This window comes from Lepisma saccharinum, chromosome 23 (genome assembly GCF_977018435.1).
Source record: "Lepisma saccharinum chromosome 23, izLepSacc3.1, whole genome shotgun sequence".
NCBI classification, from domain to species: domain Eukaryota; kingdom Metazoa; phylum Arthropoda; class Insecta; order Zygentoma; family Lepismatidae; genus Lepisma; species Lepisma saccharinum.
In genome coordinates this window covers 28,937,016-28,951,879 of record NC_139251.1, presented here as the reverse complement: position 1 = coordinate 28,951,879, position 14,864 = coordinate 28,937,016, and the positions used below count along the sequence as shown (strand labels likewise).

Sequence of the window (14,864 nt, the reverse complement as noted above, 5' to 3'; positions counted from 1 at the left end):
AAAACACGTGTTATATGAGTTTGGAAATCTTGTACTCAAGGATTCATTTCAAAATTCATCATCATCATCATCATGAACTGTGTCAATTTCACATTTTCTTTTTAACTGTAAATGACTGTGTCCATATTCCATCTGGGAAGTGTAAGGGTACATTTACAGTCAAAATGACCATAACTTGGGTTTGTGAAAACTTTTAGGGCATTGTTAGTGGGAAAATGGGGGGGGGATTACTGACATGTCCTACTTTTTCCTATTCCACAGTTCAACACTGTGATCTGAAAGGAAAACAGAAAGTTAAAATAAATTTCCTTTTAAATTTCAAAAGAAAACAAGAATTGGCACATTAGTGCATTTTTATTTAATCAAAAAGTTAGTACAAAATTTCATAGTAACTTTTCATTACAAAGAACAATATCTATCACAAATAAACATTGTGATATTTGTTTTAATTATATATTTTAAATTGACAATTGCAATCGGATGTTGCCATTCCTGCTAAAAACTTACTGCAGTGTTTCTTTGATCACGAGTAGTTAAATATATAATTTGAAATTTTGGAATGATAGCATCTATGTACAAAATGCAATTATATTTTACATTAATACATAACGGGAAAGATAAACAAAGATTAGCTACGATATACAAATTTAAAAGCCTATGGTCCCAATGCTAGGCCAAATAACTGATGTAATACTGCAATAATATTAAAATACTAGACTTCTTTTTCTACAAATAGAATGAAGCAGAAAGGCTTGAAGGCAAAGAAATAATTAAGAATCTGTAAAAATTACACCTGTTACGTGTATGAAAAATATATAGTAACACGTTATGGCCCTCAACTTTTTAAGACATCACAGAACACCTCCGCTGCCCACTTGCTCTTCCTTATCTTTGGCACCATGTTTCAGGATTCTTGTGAATTCTATGTAGTCGAACATCCCAGTCTTGATTGGTGCTTCACGGTACATTTCATCAACCTGTGTAGAAAAATTATACAATTTTAGTTACACATATTTTAATAACCAGGATCCCTACTTGTTTTGCAACACCAAATTCCCTAACTATTTATATTAACATTTTTATTAATTGTTATAAGTACATTCCAGATAACTCTATATAATGATTTAAGATGCTAACAAATGTGCGTTGTGTATGCAGGTTTATTCAACACTGTTGACAATAAATTGCGACACAAGAGCATTTTTCATGATTGGGAAATGAGATAAATACCGAGAAAATAGTACTCACTTCTTCCGCGAAACTGTTTTATTTCTAGTTCTATTAATTTCAGTGGTCACTGCCATCATCCTCATTGTAACTTGTTGCACTGTGCACCAACGAGGATGGTGGTAGTGGCCACTGAAATTAATAGAACTAAGCCAAGCGTCAAGTCAACCTTGCAGCAGGTTTTCGCATATGTAGATCCAAACGTGCGCACCAGAATATAGTTCCACTGAGACGGGTTCTATTCCGACACAACTGCATACTTGCAAGAAAACAGTTATTTAATTTGTAATATACAGACAAAATAATACATCCATTAGCAGGTATGGACTTAATTGGTTGCAATCACCGTGCAGACGAACTTAGAACCGCAGATTCGCAAACTGCAATGTGTATTGCGTTGAAGACACTGAAACTTTAGAGCGAGTCGAGCGAGACTGAATGCGTTGCAGAACGCGTGGAATCGGTGATACCAGTGTTGCACATCCCACATAAACATAACCCTATGTTTATTGTAGAGCGGCGAGAATGGCTGAATCTCCTGTTCAGCGCACGGTTTTACCCGAATGTTATTTTGGGCTTCATCCGAAGGGAAATGCTCTTCAAAGTCAAGCAAGTTGTTTTAAATGCATAATCCTCCTTGCGGCAACAAGATCAAAGTAAAACAGGGCATGAGGTGAATGTGCGCATGAATTGTATCACGGGTCTTGAATGATTTGCGGTTTGAGTTTAGCAAGAGGAAATAATTGTTTGTTGTTTGGCGACAAAAGAATCTCCTCGGTATTAAAAGATATTGCAGTGAGAAGAAACATGTTTATTATTTGGACGAGACGTCCTTCAACTCGGTGGGTGGGGGAATAAAACATGGAAGGATACCACCATGCAAAACCCCCGCCAGGGCTGAAGAAACCGACGATGAGGGGAAGGGGGAGGCTTATTGTTTCACCCACTGGCGGCAATGAAAGCTTTGTTGAAGGTGCATATTTACTGTTCCGCGCAAAGAAAGGGTGATTATCAACAAGAAATGGACAGACCAAGATTTGAATCCTGGTTTAGTGAAGTGATTCATAAATTGAAACCAGAGTAATAGCAGCAGACAATGCACCTGATTGTATATATATCATCAATAACAAATCATGATTTTTTGGTGGTATAACTTGAATTGCGTGTGTCTTACAGGGACTGATGTATTGCAGACGAAGCAACCACGTTTTTCATAAATGTATTTCTTTCTAAACCAAAAACAATAATTTGTCATTAAATTCAAGAGGGGCCTATTGTTGTTTACTTTTATCTCAGTTTATTCTTAGTTTTGCATGCTCGAAATATACACACATGCTCTCATGTTTAGAAGTTATTTCGCTCTTATATTAAGTAATGACACATTTATTAAATAATATATGTGCAGAAAGTACTTTTAAAATTTTATGTTTCAGGAGACAAAGAGAAGCAAAAATACATTCCACTTGACATGCATGCGGGTTTTGATGTGTTGTGTGGTTGGCAATACTGTGGATTTTCTCAGTGTCTGCGATGTAAGCAGCTCGGCGGTTGAGGAAAGACTGTCACGGAAGATTCTGAGCTCAGTTCTCGCACGGATTGATACATAAAACCTGCTGCAAACTTAGCCTGACGAGCGGCTTACAAATAAAACAGTTTCGTGGAAAAGGTGAGTACTATTTTCTCGGTATTCAAGAGCATTTTTTGTGTCAAATATTTCCACAAAAGAATGAGTTTAGAGGAAAAAGTGAGATGTGTTTTCAGTTCTATTCCTGGAAAGAAAATATGAAAAAAATTGATATTTTTCAGATCTTCCAAGTGAGTGGGAACTCTGAAAAGTGTTTCAACATAACTCTCACGATTCTGATTTTGCATTTATCTGTATTCTTTAAAAGGATATCGACTGAAATATATTGTAAATATAATTCTTATGTAGGCTCTGTATGAGTCAATACTTAAAAAGTATATTGTGTTTTATTTTAAACATGACAATATTACATTTTGTTTTACATTCTTCCCCATTACATCTTCAATTATATAACATGTTCCTTTTACAATAACCACGAAAAAAAAATCTATTGGTATCGGCACCTGAAAGTATCAATTGGACTTCAATTACTAATACATACTGCCTGATACTTTTTTGTCATTTTAGTCATTTGTGAGTTCTGTAAAAATGGAACACAAAACTTTTGAAGAGTCAAATTATCCTGGAAGTTATTCAAAATTTCCAATTATTTTGCACCAAGCTTGTGCGAGAAATTCTATTTTGTGATTACGTAACAGGTATTTTAAAATTATGATGTACAGTTGAGACTGCTTTATATGTAACTCAGTTCTACGTAATTCTGTGTAGGTCCCGACAAAATATAATTTAAATATGTGTTAATTAAACCTTATTTGTATGTACTGCATTTATATGTACTAATTTCCATAAAATACAGTTGATTTGTATGTAACCAAGCTACAACAATGTCGGAGAAGTAATCATTTCTTGTAGTTACAAAAACACAAGGCAAGTTTTAAATACAAAACAGGATAGGCAGACATGGGGGGGGGGGGGGTGTCTTGAGTTGCGAGAAAACATACCAAAATGTCTGATTTCTTTAAACCAGTCAAGTAACATTAAAAGTTAAAAGATGTTTAAGTACAGTATGAAAAATTCAGTTCACTAAAACAACAGTGTCTACTGTAATACTTATTTCTGTATCAAAGTGTTTACTAATAAAGTGGCAAATGCAATGCATTTAAGAACAACTATTATTTATTATAATTTTCAAGCATCAATATTGGGGGGAATCTGTAAGATTGTCGATTGATTTTGTTTATTTTACTTCAGTTTTCTGCCACTTTTGGCTAATCGCGAAGATGAGGATGAGGGATGATACATTGAAACTGATGAAGCGACACTCACAAATAATAACAATGGCCAGGCTGTGAACCCTGGCATCGCAGTGCGATGTGATAACCACTCCACTACGATAAACGATAAAATTGTCTGGATATATTGAATAATGCACACATTTGGATAATCCAAATATCAATATCCAGATAATTTGGATAATCCATATATCAGGATATCAGAATATCCAATAAACGGATAAAACCTTATCCAGATTTGGCAATCCCTATTCTATACCTACAATTAAAGTGACTGTGAATTTGAACCAGCATGGGTACATTCAAATTCTGGATGATCAAGTGTTGCCCTTCATTCAGTATCTCAAACCAGAACACATTCTGGATATCCGAATTGTCCAGGATAGCAAATAGCAAGTGTATTGGGCTAGAATCATCTGGAAAGGTGCAATAAACTGGCCAGCAGTGTTTCATGAACTGAATTCTACCAAAAATCTTGGATTGATTGATTTAGTTTATTTTACTTCGCTTTTCTGCCACTCTTGGCTAATCGCAAAGATAAGGATGAATGGTGATAAGACGAGATAGATGAAGGGACAACACGAGCCCCCAACAGAAGATTGTACTGGCTGGGAGTCCAGATACCAGAGCCTAGGTAGCCTGCAGTCCAGGGTGTACTATTAGGAGGTTGACATTTGGGTGTGTGTACAAATAGGTAAACCCTTTACACCCCAAAACTCTTGGGAGTCAAAACCACAACAACCAAACTATGGGAGTGATTGACAAATGAATGTCACACTGAAAGTTGACAAAATGTAAAGCAGTAGATTTCCAAAGTTTGTAGTAGTGTCAAACAGTTTGATGTTATAGTAAAGAATTTAGGTAACTTTCCTATAGTGAAGAAGGATTTGTTCTTGCGTTGAGCTGTCCCTCTCATATAATAATTTTTCTTGCAGTGTAGAGTTCTTAAAAGTACATAAAGACAATTTTTGATGTAACGCATGGCGTTTCAAACTTTTTGCTGTCATGGCTCCCCCCTCCGCTGCCCAAATTTGCATGTGCCTCCCTTCAATAATAACTGATAATCGCAAAGTTATCACATATTGTACAATTATTGCACTTGTTTTGATCAGGTTTAAGTAGAGCCTTTTTCATTGATTTTTCAGCAAAAACCTGAGCATTTCGGCAATGTTTTTTCTCTCATTTTGTGTCTCTATCATCATTTTTCGGCAACAGTGTCACCGAGATCAGAATGAATGGTGATGTGGTGACATAAATGGAAGGAGACACACACAACAGGGACACCACAGAAGATTATACTGGCCGCAAGTCCAAACGCAAGAGCCTCGTTAGTCTGCAAGAATGGAGTCCATGGTGTACTATGTGGAAATGACATTGATATTTGGGTGCCTTCATAAAGAGCCATCCCTTACACCCTGGTACACATACAAGTAATGAAAATATAATGTGTGTGGCTAATACAGCTGGCATACATTTTCTGTTTATAAGCTGCTGTCAATTCATTCAGCGATATGATATTCACCAGATAAAAAGAATGAATATAGACAGTAAGAAAAGCTGGATAATAGATGTCAAAACAGGCACACAGCAATGTTTGGATTTCTTAATTTAATTGAAGTCCTGTTTCTTACAACATGTTCAATATAATCTCTCCTTTACAAAGCAGCAACTTCCTTTTGAAGGCTGACACCTCATCTGATACGTGCAGGATTCCTTTGTATTTTTGATTGATTGATTTAGTGTTTTAAGTCCACTTTATGCACAGTAAGGCTAATCGGGACTGGACCTACAGTTTAAAGTGGGATCCGAACTACTATGTGCCTCCACAGAGTTTGTGTTGAACCTGGGAACCCTAGATTACAGGCAACAACACTACCACTGCGCCAAGGCTCTTCCTTGTATCTTGTACACACACACACAATCAGTTTGTGGAAAATATCAAAAATGTATGCCAACTTCTGTACAAAGGCACTATCAATGAAGCATTTGGGATAGGCATGCTCCTTTCTACAAGATACGTGTGTAAAGTGTAAATCACCAACTCTGAGACCTTCTGTAAACAAACCGTCTCACCGATTTGATGTTATCACTGAACACTGAGACCTTCCCGCACGCATAGAACTCGCCATGTTGAAAGTGGCACTACAATGTTATGAAATATCATTATGTATACAAATCTCTAACAATGCATATTCCTACAAAATGTTCACACTTATCTTGCCTTGCCATGTCACCAAGTTATTTTACAAAGTGAACTATATTTGGCGGAACAAAAATCGTTATTAGGATGCTTGTCAAAGTTTCCAACCGCAATAAATTTACGAACTTTCTTTGTCTTGTTTTGATCATCATCAATATATTTATTGGACTTTCAGCATTGCATATGGCTGTTTATGCCCATTATATATTTTATTTACATAAAATCTACAAACAAATTTCAAATACACTCCTATCTATATCAAACCTTAGAAATATACATTACCATGTTATACCATTTTGTCTCAAAAAAATCAAGTAAAATATATTCAAATCGCATGCAAGAAAGAAGCCAAATTTATGGGAAATGATTACTGGTGCAAAGAGTTAACCATAAAGGTGAAGCAATAAGTAGAAAAGAAAGAGCATTGTGTTTAAAGTGAGACGTCATTTGCGGCAGAGTATCCCATACTACAAATTGGCCGTTGTTTTACCTTACGTAATGAATCCTGTAAGAATGCTGAATTTTCGTGTGGATTATTTTACATCTATGAGTTTGCAATGCTTTCTGCATGCACGTGGTTTTGTTTACAGAAGGTGTCAGGGCTTGTGATTTGAACTTTAGTTCCTGTCTCGGTTAAAAAACATGAGAGATGACATTGCCATGGGAAAACCTACATGAGTTGCAATACTACAGAAGAATATGTTGATATTTTTTTATTAACACATTTTGAACATACTTCTTCGGAAGTTCTCCAGATTCCTCAGGGAAGCACACTGCACAGTTTGAAAACCACTCTCTTCATCAGACATTTATTTTTAATTAGATTAATGTTACATCATCAAACAAAGAATAAATTTCTGATGAATAGAGCATGTGTTCTCCCAAAACATTACATCCAAAATTGTTTGTGCATGTAAGAACCATAAAATAGAAAAGGAAAAATTCTAAGATTCAAGAAATATGTGCATACAAGAAAAAATTCACATAATCGATCACATAATTTCATGTCACTCAAAATTCTATTTCAAATTTATTACTGTTGGAAAACTAATGTATCTGTGGTTAAGAAAATGACTCAGTAACTATGCAAATGAGGGCTTTCATTTACTGCACAACTGGCAAATACTGAATGGGTACCGATCAGAAACTAGCAATATGCACAGATTTACTATACTCACATCTTCATCTGAAAATCTATCTCCCATTGAGGTTAGAAGTTCCCGCAGGCGTTCTTCATTGATGTACCCTGTGTTATCTTCATCGAAACATCCGAAAGCATTCTTGATTACATCCTCGGGGTCAGTTCCTTGGAGCTTCTCTCCGAAGAGGGTGAGGAACATCGTGAAGTTGATGGGACCAGGAGCTTCGTTCATCATTCCCTCCAAGTAGTCATCGGTGGGATCTTTACCTGAGGAACAAATTAAATTTTAAGGATAAAAGAAACAAAGAACCATATATTTCTGTAGATTACATAGCTCCTTTCGAAGTAGAATGTACAAGAATAACTTTTTCTTAAGAGCAATCAAACAAAATGAAATGTTTTATTTGAAAACTAAAGTTGCATTTAATTTCTTCCCTTGTTTTGGGGGATAAAAGTTAGGAAATATCTTATAAATACTGGCATTAACATTGCTACCTTACTTTCAAAATACGTGATAGTTATCATTCAATTGTTTGAATTGCTGTTTTAACCTTTAGACCGCCGAGCGGTTTTTCGAAAGTAACCTCTCTCTGGCTGCCGCCTTTGCGTGCGATTTTTAAATTTTACACTTATTTCAGAAAAATGTTATATCTCTGAGACTATTTGACCAATCTACTTCGGGTAACTTTTGTTTTGCAGCTAGAACATCAGGGCATGCAACCTTGCGGAAACAAAACGCCAAAGCCAATAAGAGGGGTTAAGTGGGCCGCAGCCCCCAACTTTCAATGAAAAAAATCATGAAAATGGGGAGTTTTTTCACATATTCGATAATGTAATGCACCCAGGAACATGAAATGACTCATTTGGTTGAGAAAGGACCATTCTTTGAAAATAAGGCTTAAGTTTACCTCTCCTTCCCAAAATAGCAGGGAAAGAGGGGCAAACTCCCCATTTGTATTAATTTTTCATTGAAAGTTGGGGTCCGTGGCCCACCCAATCCCTCTTATTGGCTTTGGCGTTTTGATTCCTGCACGGTTGCATGCCCTTATGTTTTAGCTGCAAAACAAAAGTTACCCGAAGTAGATTGGTCAAATAGTCTACGAGTTATAACATTTTTTCGGTTTCGCCGAGGCCTTTTGGCGCGAATTTTAAATTCGTACACTTATTTGACAAAAAATGTTATAACTCGTAGACTATTTGACCAATCTACTTCGTGTAACTTTTGTTTTACAGCTATAACAACAGGGCATGCAACCGTGCAGAAATCAAAATGCCAAAGCCAATAAGAGGGGTTGGGTGGGCCGCACTCCCCAACTTTGAATGAAAAAATCATAAAAATGGGTTTTTTTTTTCACATATTCTATAATGTAATGCACCCAGGAACATGAAATAACTTTCATTGGGTTGAGAAAGGACTATTCTTTGAAAATAAGGCTAAAGTTTGCGTCCCCTTCCAAAAATAGCAGGGGAAGAGGTCCTGGGTGGGTGGGTTTTCTTCCACATGACATATGACATTTCAACCGAGTATAGGTTAAGTCCACTTTATGCACAGAAAAGCTAATTGGGACTAACAGTTTAAAGTGCGATCCGGACCACTGTGCCTCCACCGGGTATGAAGTCCTGGGCCCCTTGATTATAAGGCAACGATGTTACCACTATGCCAACGGGGAGGCCCTTCAAATACACAAACATACAATACACTTCAAAATTTCCTTCCACCACGTGATATTGTAGCCCAGGAAAAAAAAAACATGGAAGAAACTAAACACTTTGGAATTCTGATGGTTCCCATGTTTCTCAGATGCATTATCAAGGAAAAATTGGAGATTAAACACAAAATTAAAAAAAAAGTACGGCCAGCTGATACTCATACCCATACAGTTTAGTTACTATACTTACTACGTGAAATGTTAATTTTTAAATTTAGTTTTTCATAAAAATACATTTATGGTTTTTCATTTTGGATATTTCTTTTTTATATTACACCTTCAGTAGAGTCTGCATCTGCATATTGATTTTGTTTTGTTTACTTACAAATTGTGGTTGTTTTGATTAAGTTGATTCAATTTTATATTCATTGCAGCAAGATCACAAACAGATATTGGGGCCATTAGTCTTCCAGAGCATATTAATACAAAGTCTGTAAAGAAATCTATTTGTTCATTCCTTTAATATGTACAGTAGGAAAGCATCAAAAGACACAGACCAGACGTTGTGTATAAACTGTATAATTATTTCACTTTGGAAAATTAGAAAAACATGTGTTAATACAAATTGTTTCCTGCTATAATTGCATAATATTGATGAAAGCATCTGGAATCCTAAAGTTACTACGGCGATTCTTATAGAACCAGTCTGATGAATTTGCTAATATTGCTGCAGGTCATGCATATAACGGCTCACAACTATGACATAATAATCCGTGGGCAGTGATGGATCAAATGTTCTGCAGATGATCTGACAGCACTTAATGATGCAAGGTTAAAGGACACATAGTGATGCACGTACGAACGTGCTTGCCGTGTCCAGGCATCAGGCCCTCCAATCCTATCAGCCTGGATTTTTTCTCCTTGGGTTTACTGAAGGACAGTGTGTACAAACTTGGGTGAAGGCGTGCCTTCTTGAAAACGGCAGACATTTCAACACATGCTCTGATCACAATGAACAATCGACTGCACACTATCCAAGGTACGTCATGTATAAATTACGTTAATATGGTATATTTACAGCTCATAGTGTCAGGCCGGTTCTATAAGAATCACCCTGTAGTAGATGCTGAATTTGATAGTGCTGGTGAATTTGTTGAATATTTTGTAATTATTATATTTTTATTTTATGTCACCTTCTCCCACTTTAGCTAATAATGATGAGGGTGAAAGATGATTATATGAACATGCTTACCACCAGATTGAATGTTTTATTTAACATTACAAAAATATAACTGAAAATACTGAGACCTTTTCACTTTGAACATTATAAAGTAAATCAAACACTAAGGACTGAAATTTATAAAACCAAAATAGAAGTGACGCTATTGTTATAAGCATTAGATTAATTGGGTTAATAATTTTACACTGTTAGACTACGTGTGTTCAATATTTCGGCATTGTTAGGTTTGGAGTGCAAAGTTTGGTAGTATTATGATTTACATGTATTTTTTTTCATTATTTGAGTGTACATATAACTAGTTTACAAATAAAAAAAAATCAGGAAATTACTTCAAGAGGGCCATACTTTAGGATCAAATTTCTCAGTTATTTGTGATTTCCGTGCAACAGCTATTGTGTTAACGCCGGAGTGCAGGCGCAGACAGAACAAATTGTGATATTATTGCAAGTTTTTGTTGGATGGATGAGTCCTTCCAGGAATTCTTTCGCACAAGTGCTATCTCGAACTCCTCACAATACCCAGTTGCCTCCACCTGTGCTACTGTCAAAACGTCTTAGCTCTTTTTGCATGCAGCTCGGCATGCATTCTTGTTTCTGACGTACAGTGCCGAGGTTTCCCATCAGAGTTGTAGCTGTGAAAATGGATTGTAAGGCAGAGGATAGGCAAATTTTGGACCCGATAAACAAGCTGAGTAACCAAGCAAACAAATAGTCGTACATGTATTGCTGAAAATTAATATTTTTTTTAAGCAAAATATTTCAGTGAGCATCATGCCGCATGCACATGTAATGATGTTACGGAAAAAAGCAGGCACAGTGGTACAAAATCATGCGACATTCATTTCATTAGCATTTTATAGGTTTGTCGCGTGTTACTCACAAATCCAGAATATAGAAAAGGAAAGTTAAAAATTGTACTTACGTATGTGAGTATAGTGCTCTTATTGTAGAACAACGTTTCAGAGATTGACTATCTCTTTCCTCAGGTTCGTATAAAAACTAAGTACTTGGCATAGTACTGCGTCAAAAATGTAATATGAGGATTGTGGTTAAGGGTTGGTTAGGGTACATTTAAAATATTAAGTTTTTGCTATTAGAAGTACGTAAAAACCAAGCCGTTCCCTAATAAAATTGTACAGTAGACCTATTCACAGGTAAAAAAGTTAAAAAAGTTAAAATTCTAAAAAAACCTGCATAAATCACAATGCAACCTGCAGGTTTGGCCTTTCCTACCCAACTGTGCTTATTCATTTCATTGACAAAACAAAGGTAATTATTAAAAATATATAAATCAATCACCGGGTGGGGACTACTTTGGGAGGTCCCTGGACTAAGGATAAGATCTACGTTAGGAATAAGGATATTAAATTAGGCACCTGGAATGTTCTGAGCCTTTACCGGCCTGGGGCATTTCAGTGTACAGTTAATGAGATAGTGAAGTATAAATTAGATGTAGTAGCTGTCCAGGAAGTTAGGTGGCCAGGAGAAGGGAATTGTAAAACTAAAAATTATACTTTTTTCTATGGTGGTACTGAAAATCATAATTTTGGAACAGGCTTTTTCATAAATAATAGAATTATCTCGGCTCTTAAAACAGTAGAATTTATTAATGATAGGATATCATATGCAGTTTTACAGGGTAGGTGGTGTAAAATTATTTTAATAAACATACATGCACCAACGGAAGATAAAGATGATAATACTAAAGATGATTTTTATACAGAGTTAGAACAGGTCTTTGATAAATTTTCTCAGTATGATATGAAAATTCTGTTAGGTGACTGTAATGCACAGATTGGCAAAGAAGAGACATTTAAACCCACGATTGGTAAAGAAAGTCTTCATGAATTAAGTAATGATAATGGGATAAGATTGATTACTTTTGCAACCTCAAAGAATTTAATTGTGAAAAGTACCACTTTTAAACATAAAGATATCCATAAATATACCTGGTCTTCTCCAGATGGTAAAACTCATAATCAGATAGACCATATTCTCATTGATAAGAGAAGGCATACTAGTATAATTGACGTTCGTACACATAGAGGTGCTGACTGTGCCAGTGACCATTATTTAGTAATTGCTAAATTAAGAGAAAGACTCTCAGTGATAAATCATAAGCAACAAAATCTAAAAGTTATAAAATTTGATACAGGAAAGTTTGCTGATGAAAGAATTAAGAAAGATTACCAAATTAAACTGTCAAATAGATTTGATGTTTTGCAGGATTTAAATGATGATGAAAATATAAATGAAACAGACGTAAATAAGAATTGGGAGCACATACGTAATGCAATAGAATCAGCAGCTAAAGAAACTATAGGATACCATAAACCAAGAAAAAGTAAGCCATGGTTTGATAATGAATGTCATAATCTAATAGAAATAAGAAATCAGGCTAGACTTAGGTGGTTAAATAACTCGGATGATACAAATCTAAGCAATTATAATACAATAAAGCGAGAAGTTAACCGCACGTTTAGAAGTAAAAAAAGAGATTACTTGAAAAGCAAAATTAACGAAATTGAAACAAACAGCAAAAATAAAAATATCAGAGATTTATATAAAGGTGTAAATGAATTTAGAAAGGGGTGGCAACCTAAAGTAAACTTGATAAAAGATAAAGACGGTGATTTTCTAGCTGACCCAAGCGATATTCTAAATAGATGGAAGAACTACTTTAATGACCTTTTAAATGTCCATGTAGGAGATAAATCAGAAGTGAATGAAGTACACACAGCAGAACCTTTAGTTCCAGAACCTAATTTGACTGAAGTTAAAGATGCTATTAAAAGGCTTAAGAATAACAAAGCACCTGGCATTGATTCAATACCAGCTGAGTTAATTAAATATGGTGGAAATTCATTAATATGTCAAATTCATAAATTAATTTGTTTAATATGGAATAAAGAAGAAATCCCTCAACAGTGGAAAGAATCCATAATTGTTCCTGTGTTTAAAAAAGGTGATAAAATGAACTGCAATAATTACCGTGGAATTTCTCTACTCTCAACAACATACAAAATATTGTCTAACATTCTTTTAACAAGACTAACCCCATATGCTAATGAAATTATAGGTGATTATCAATGTGGATTTAAACGTAACAGATCAACTACAGATCAAATTTTTCACATCAGACAGACACTTGAAAAAAAGTGGGAATATAATCAAAATGTCCATCAGCTATTCATTGATTTCAAAAAAGCATATGATTCGGTCAAAAGAGATAAATTATATAATATATTAGTAGAGTTTGGAATACCTAAGAAGCTTGTTAGTATGATAAAAATATGCACCAGTGAAACAGAAAGTAAAATTCGTGTGGGTAATAATATGTCTGACAAATTTATAATTCATGATGGGTTAAAACAAGGAGATGCATTATCTCCATTGCTCTTTAATTTTGCCTTAGAATATGCTGTTCGGAAGGTAAAAGAAACTAAAGAAGGACTAAAATTAAATGGTGTGACTCAGTTGTTAGCATATGCAGATGATGTAGACTTACTGGGGGATGATATAAATACGATTAAGAATAATGCTAAAATATTTTTCAAAACTGCTAAAGAGATAGGTTTGGAAGTTAACAAAGAGAAAACTAAATATATGCTTACAGGCCGAAACCAAGTGTTAGGTAATAATCAAAATCTAATTATTGATAACAACTCGTTTGAACCAGTTTCCAAATTCAAATACTTAGGAGTAATATTAACAAATGAAAATTATATTAAAGAAGAAATAAAAAGTAGGCTTAATTCAGGAAATGCATGTTACTTCTCTCTTCATAAACTTTTGTCTTCTCGTTTAATATCTAAGAAACTAAAAGTTAAAATATACAAAACAGTAATTTTGCCTGTAGTATTATACGGGTGTGAAACTTGGTCCCTTACATTAAAAGAGGAACATAAATTGAGAGTATTTGAAAATAAGATCCTTAGGAAAATATTTGGACCTAAAAGGGATGAGGAGACAGGTGAGTGGAGAAGGTTACATAATTTAGAACTACATAATTTGTATTCATGTCCAGATATTATTAGAATAATTAAATCAAGAAGACTTAGGTGGGCAGGCCATGTGGCACGAATGGGAGAGGAAAGAGGAGTTTACAGGATTCTTGTTGGGAAACCAGATGGTAAGAGACCTGTAGGAAGGCCAAGACGAAGATGGAGGGACAACGTTGAGATGGACCTAAAGGAAATCGGTAGGGATGGAAAAGAGTATATAGATCTTGCTCAAGATAGGGACAGATGGAAGGCCTGTGTTGCTGCAGCCATGAACCTTCGGGTTTAAGAAGGCTAGAGAGTTAGTTAGTTAAATCAATCATTTCACACATTTAGCCAATCTTCAGCGGTGTGTAAAAATAAAATATTGTTACAGAATCATTAACACATTATTTGTGGAAGAGGAAGGGAATAACTACGAAGTGAAATGTAAAGAATGTCAGAGTGTGTACATAGGAGAAACGAAGAAAAGGCTGAAAGACAGGTTGAAACAACATAGGGATGATGTACGACTTAAGAGAGAGAGAAAT

General features: G+C 35.2%; 1 protein-coding gene across 3 annotated transcripts in view; it reads right to left on the bottom strand.

The window, feature by feature from the left end:
* Nucleotides 1-335: 335 nt before the first annotated feature.
* sqh (Myosin regulatory light chain sqh) overlaps nt 336-14,864 on the bottom strand; it is a 33,003-nt gene continuing 18,474 nt past the window's right edge. For all 3 annotated transcript variants that reach the window (XM_083144476.1, XM_083144475.1, XM_083144477.1), the window contains exons 3-4: nt 7,483-7,712; nt 336-977 (exon numbers count right to left, since the gene is read on the bottom strand). In XM_083144476.1, the coding sequence (XP_083000602.1) occupies nt 852-977; nt 7,483-7,712 (356 nt within the window). In that variant the 3' untranslated portion in view covers nt 336-851. The remainder of the gene's footprint in view (nt 978-7,482; nt 7,713-14,864) is intronic.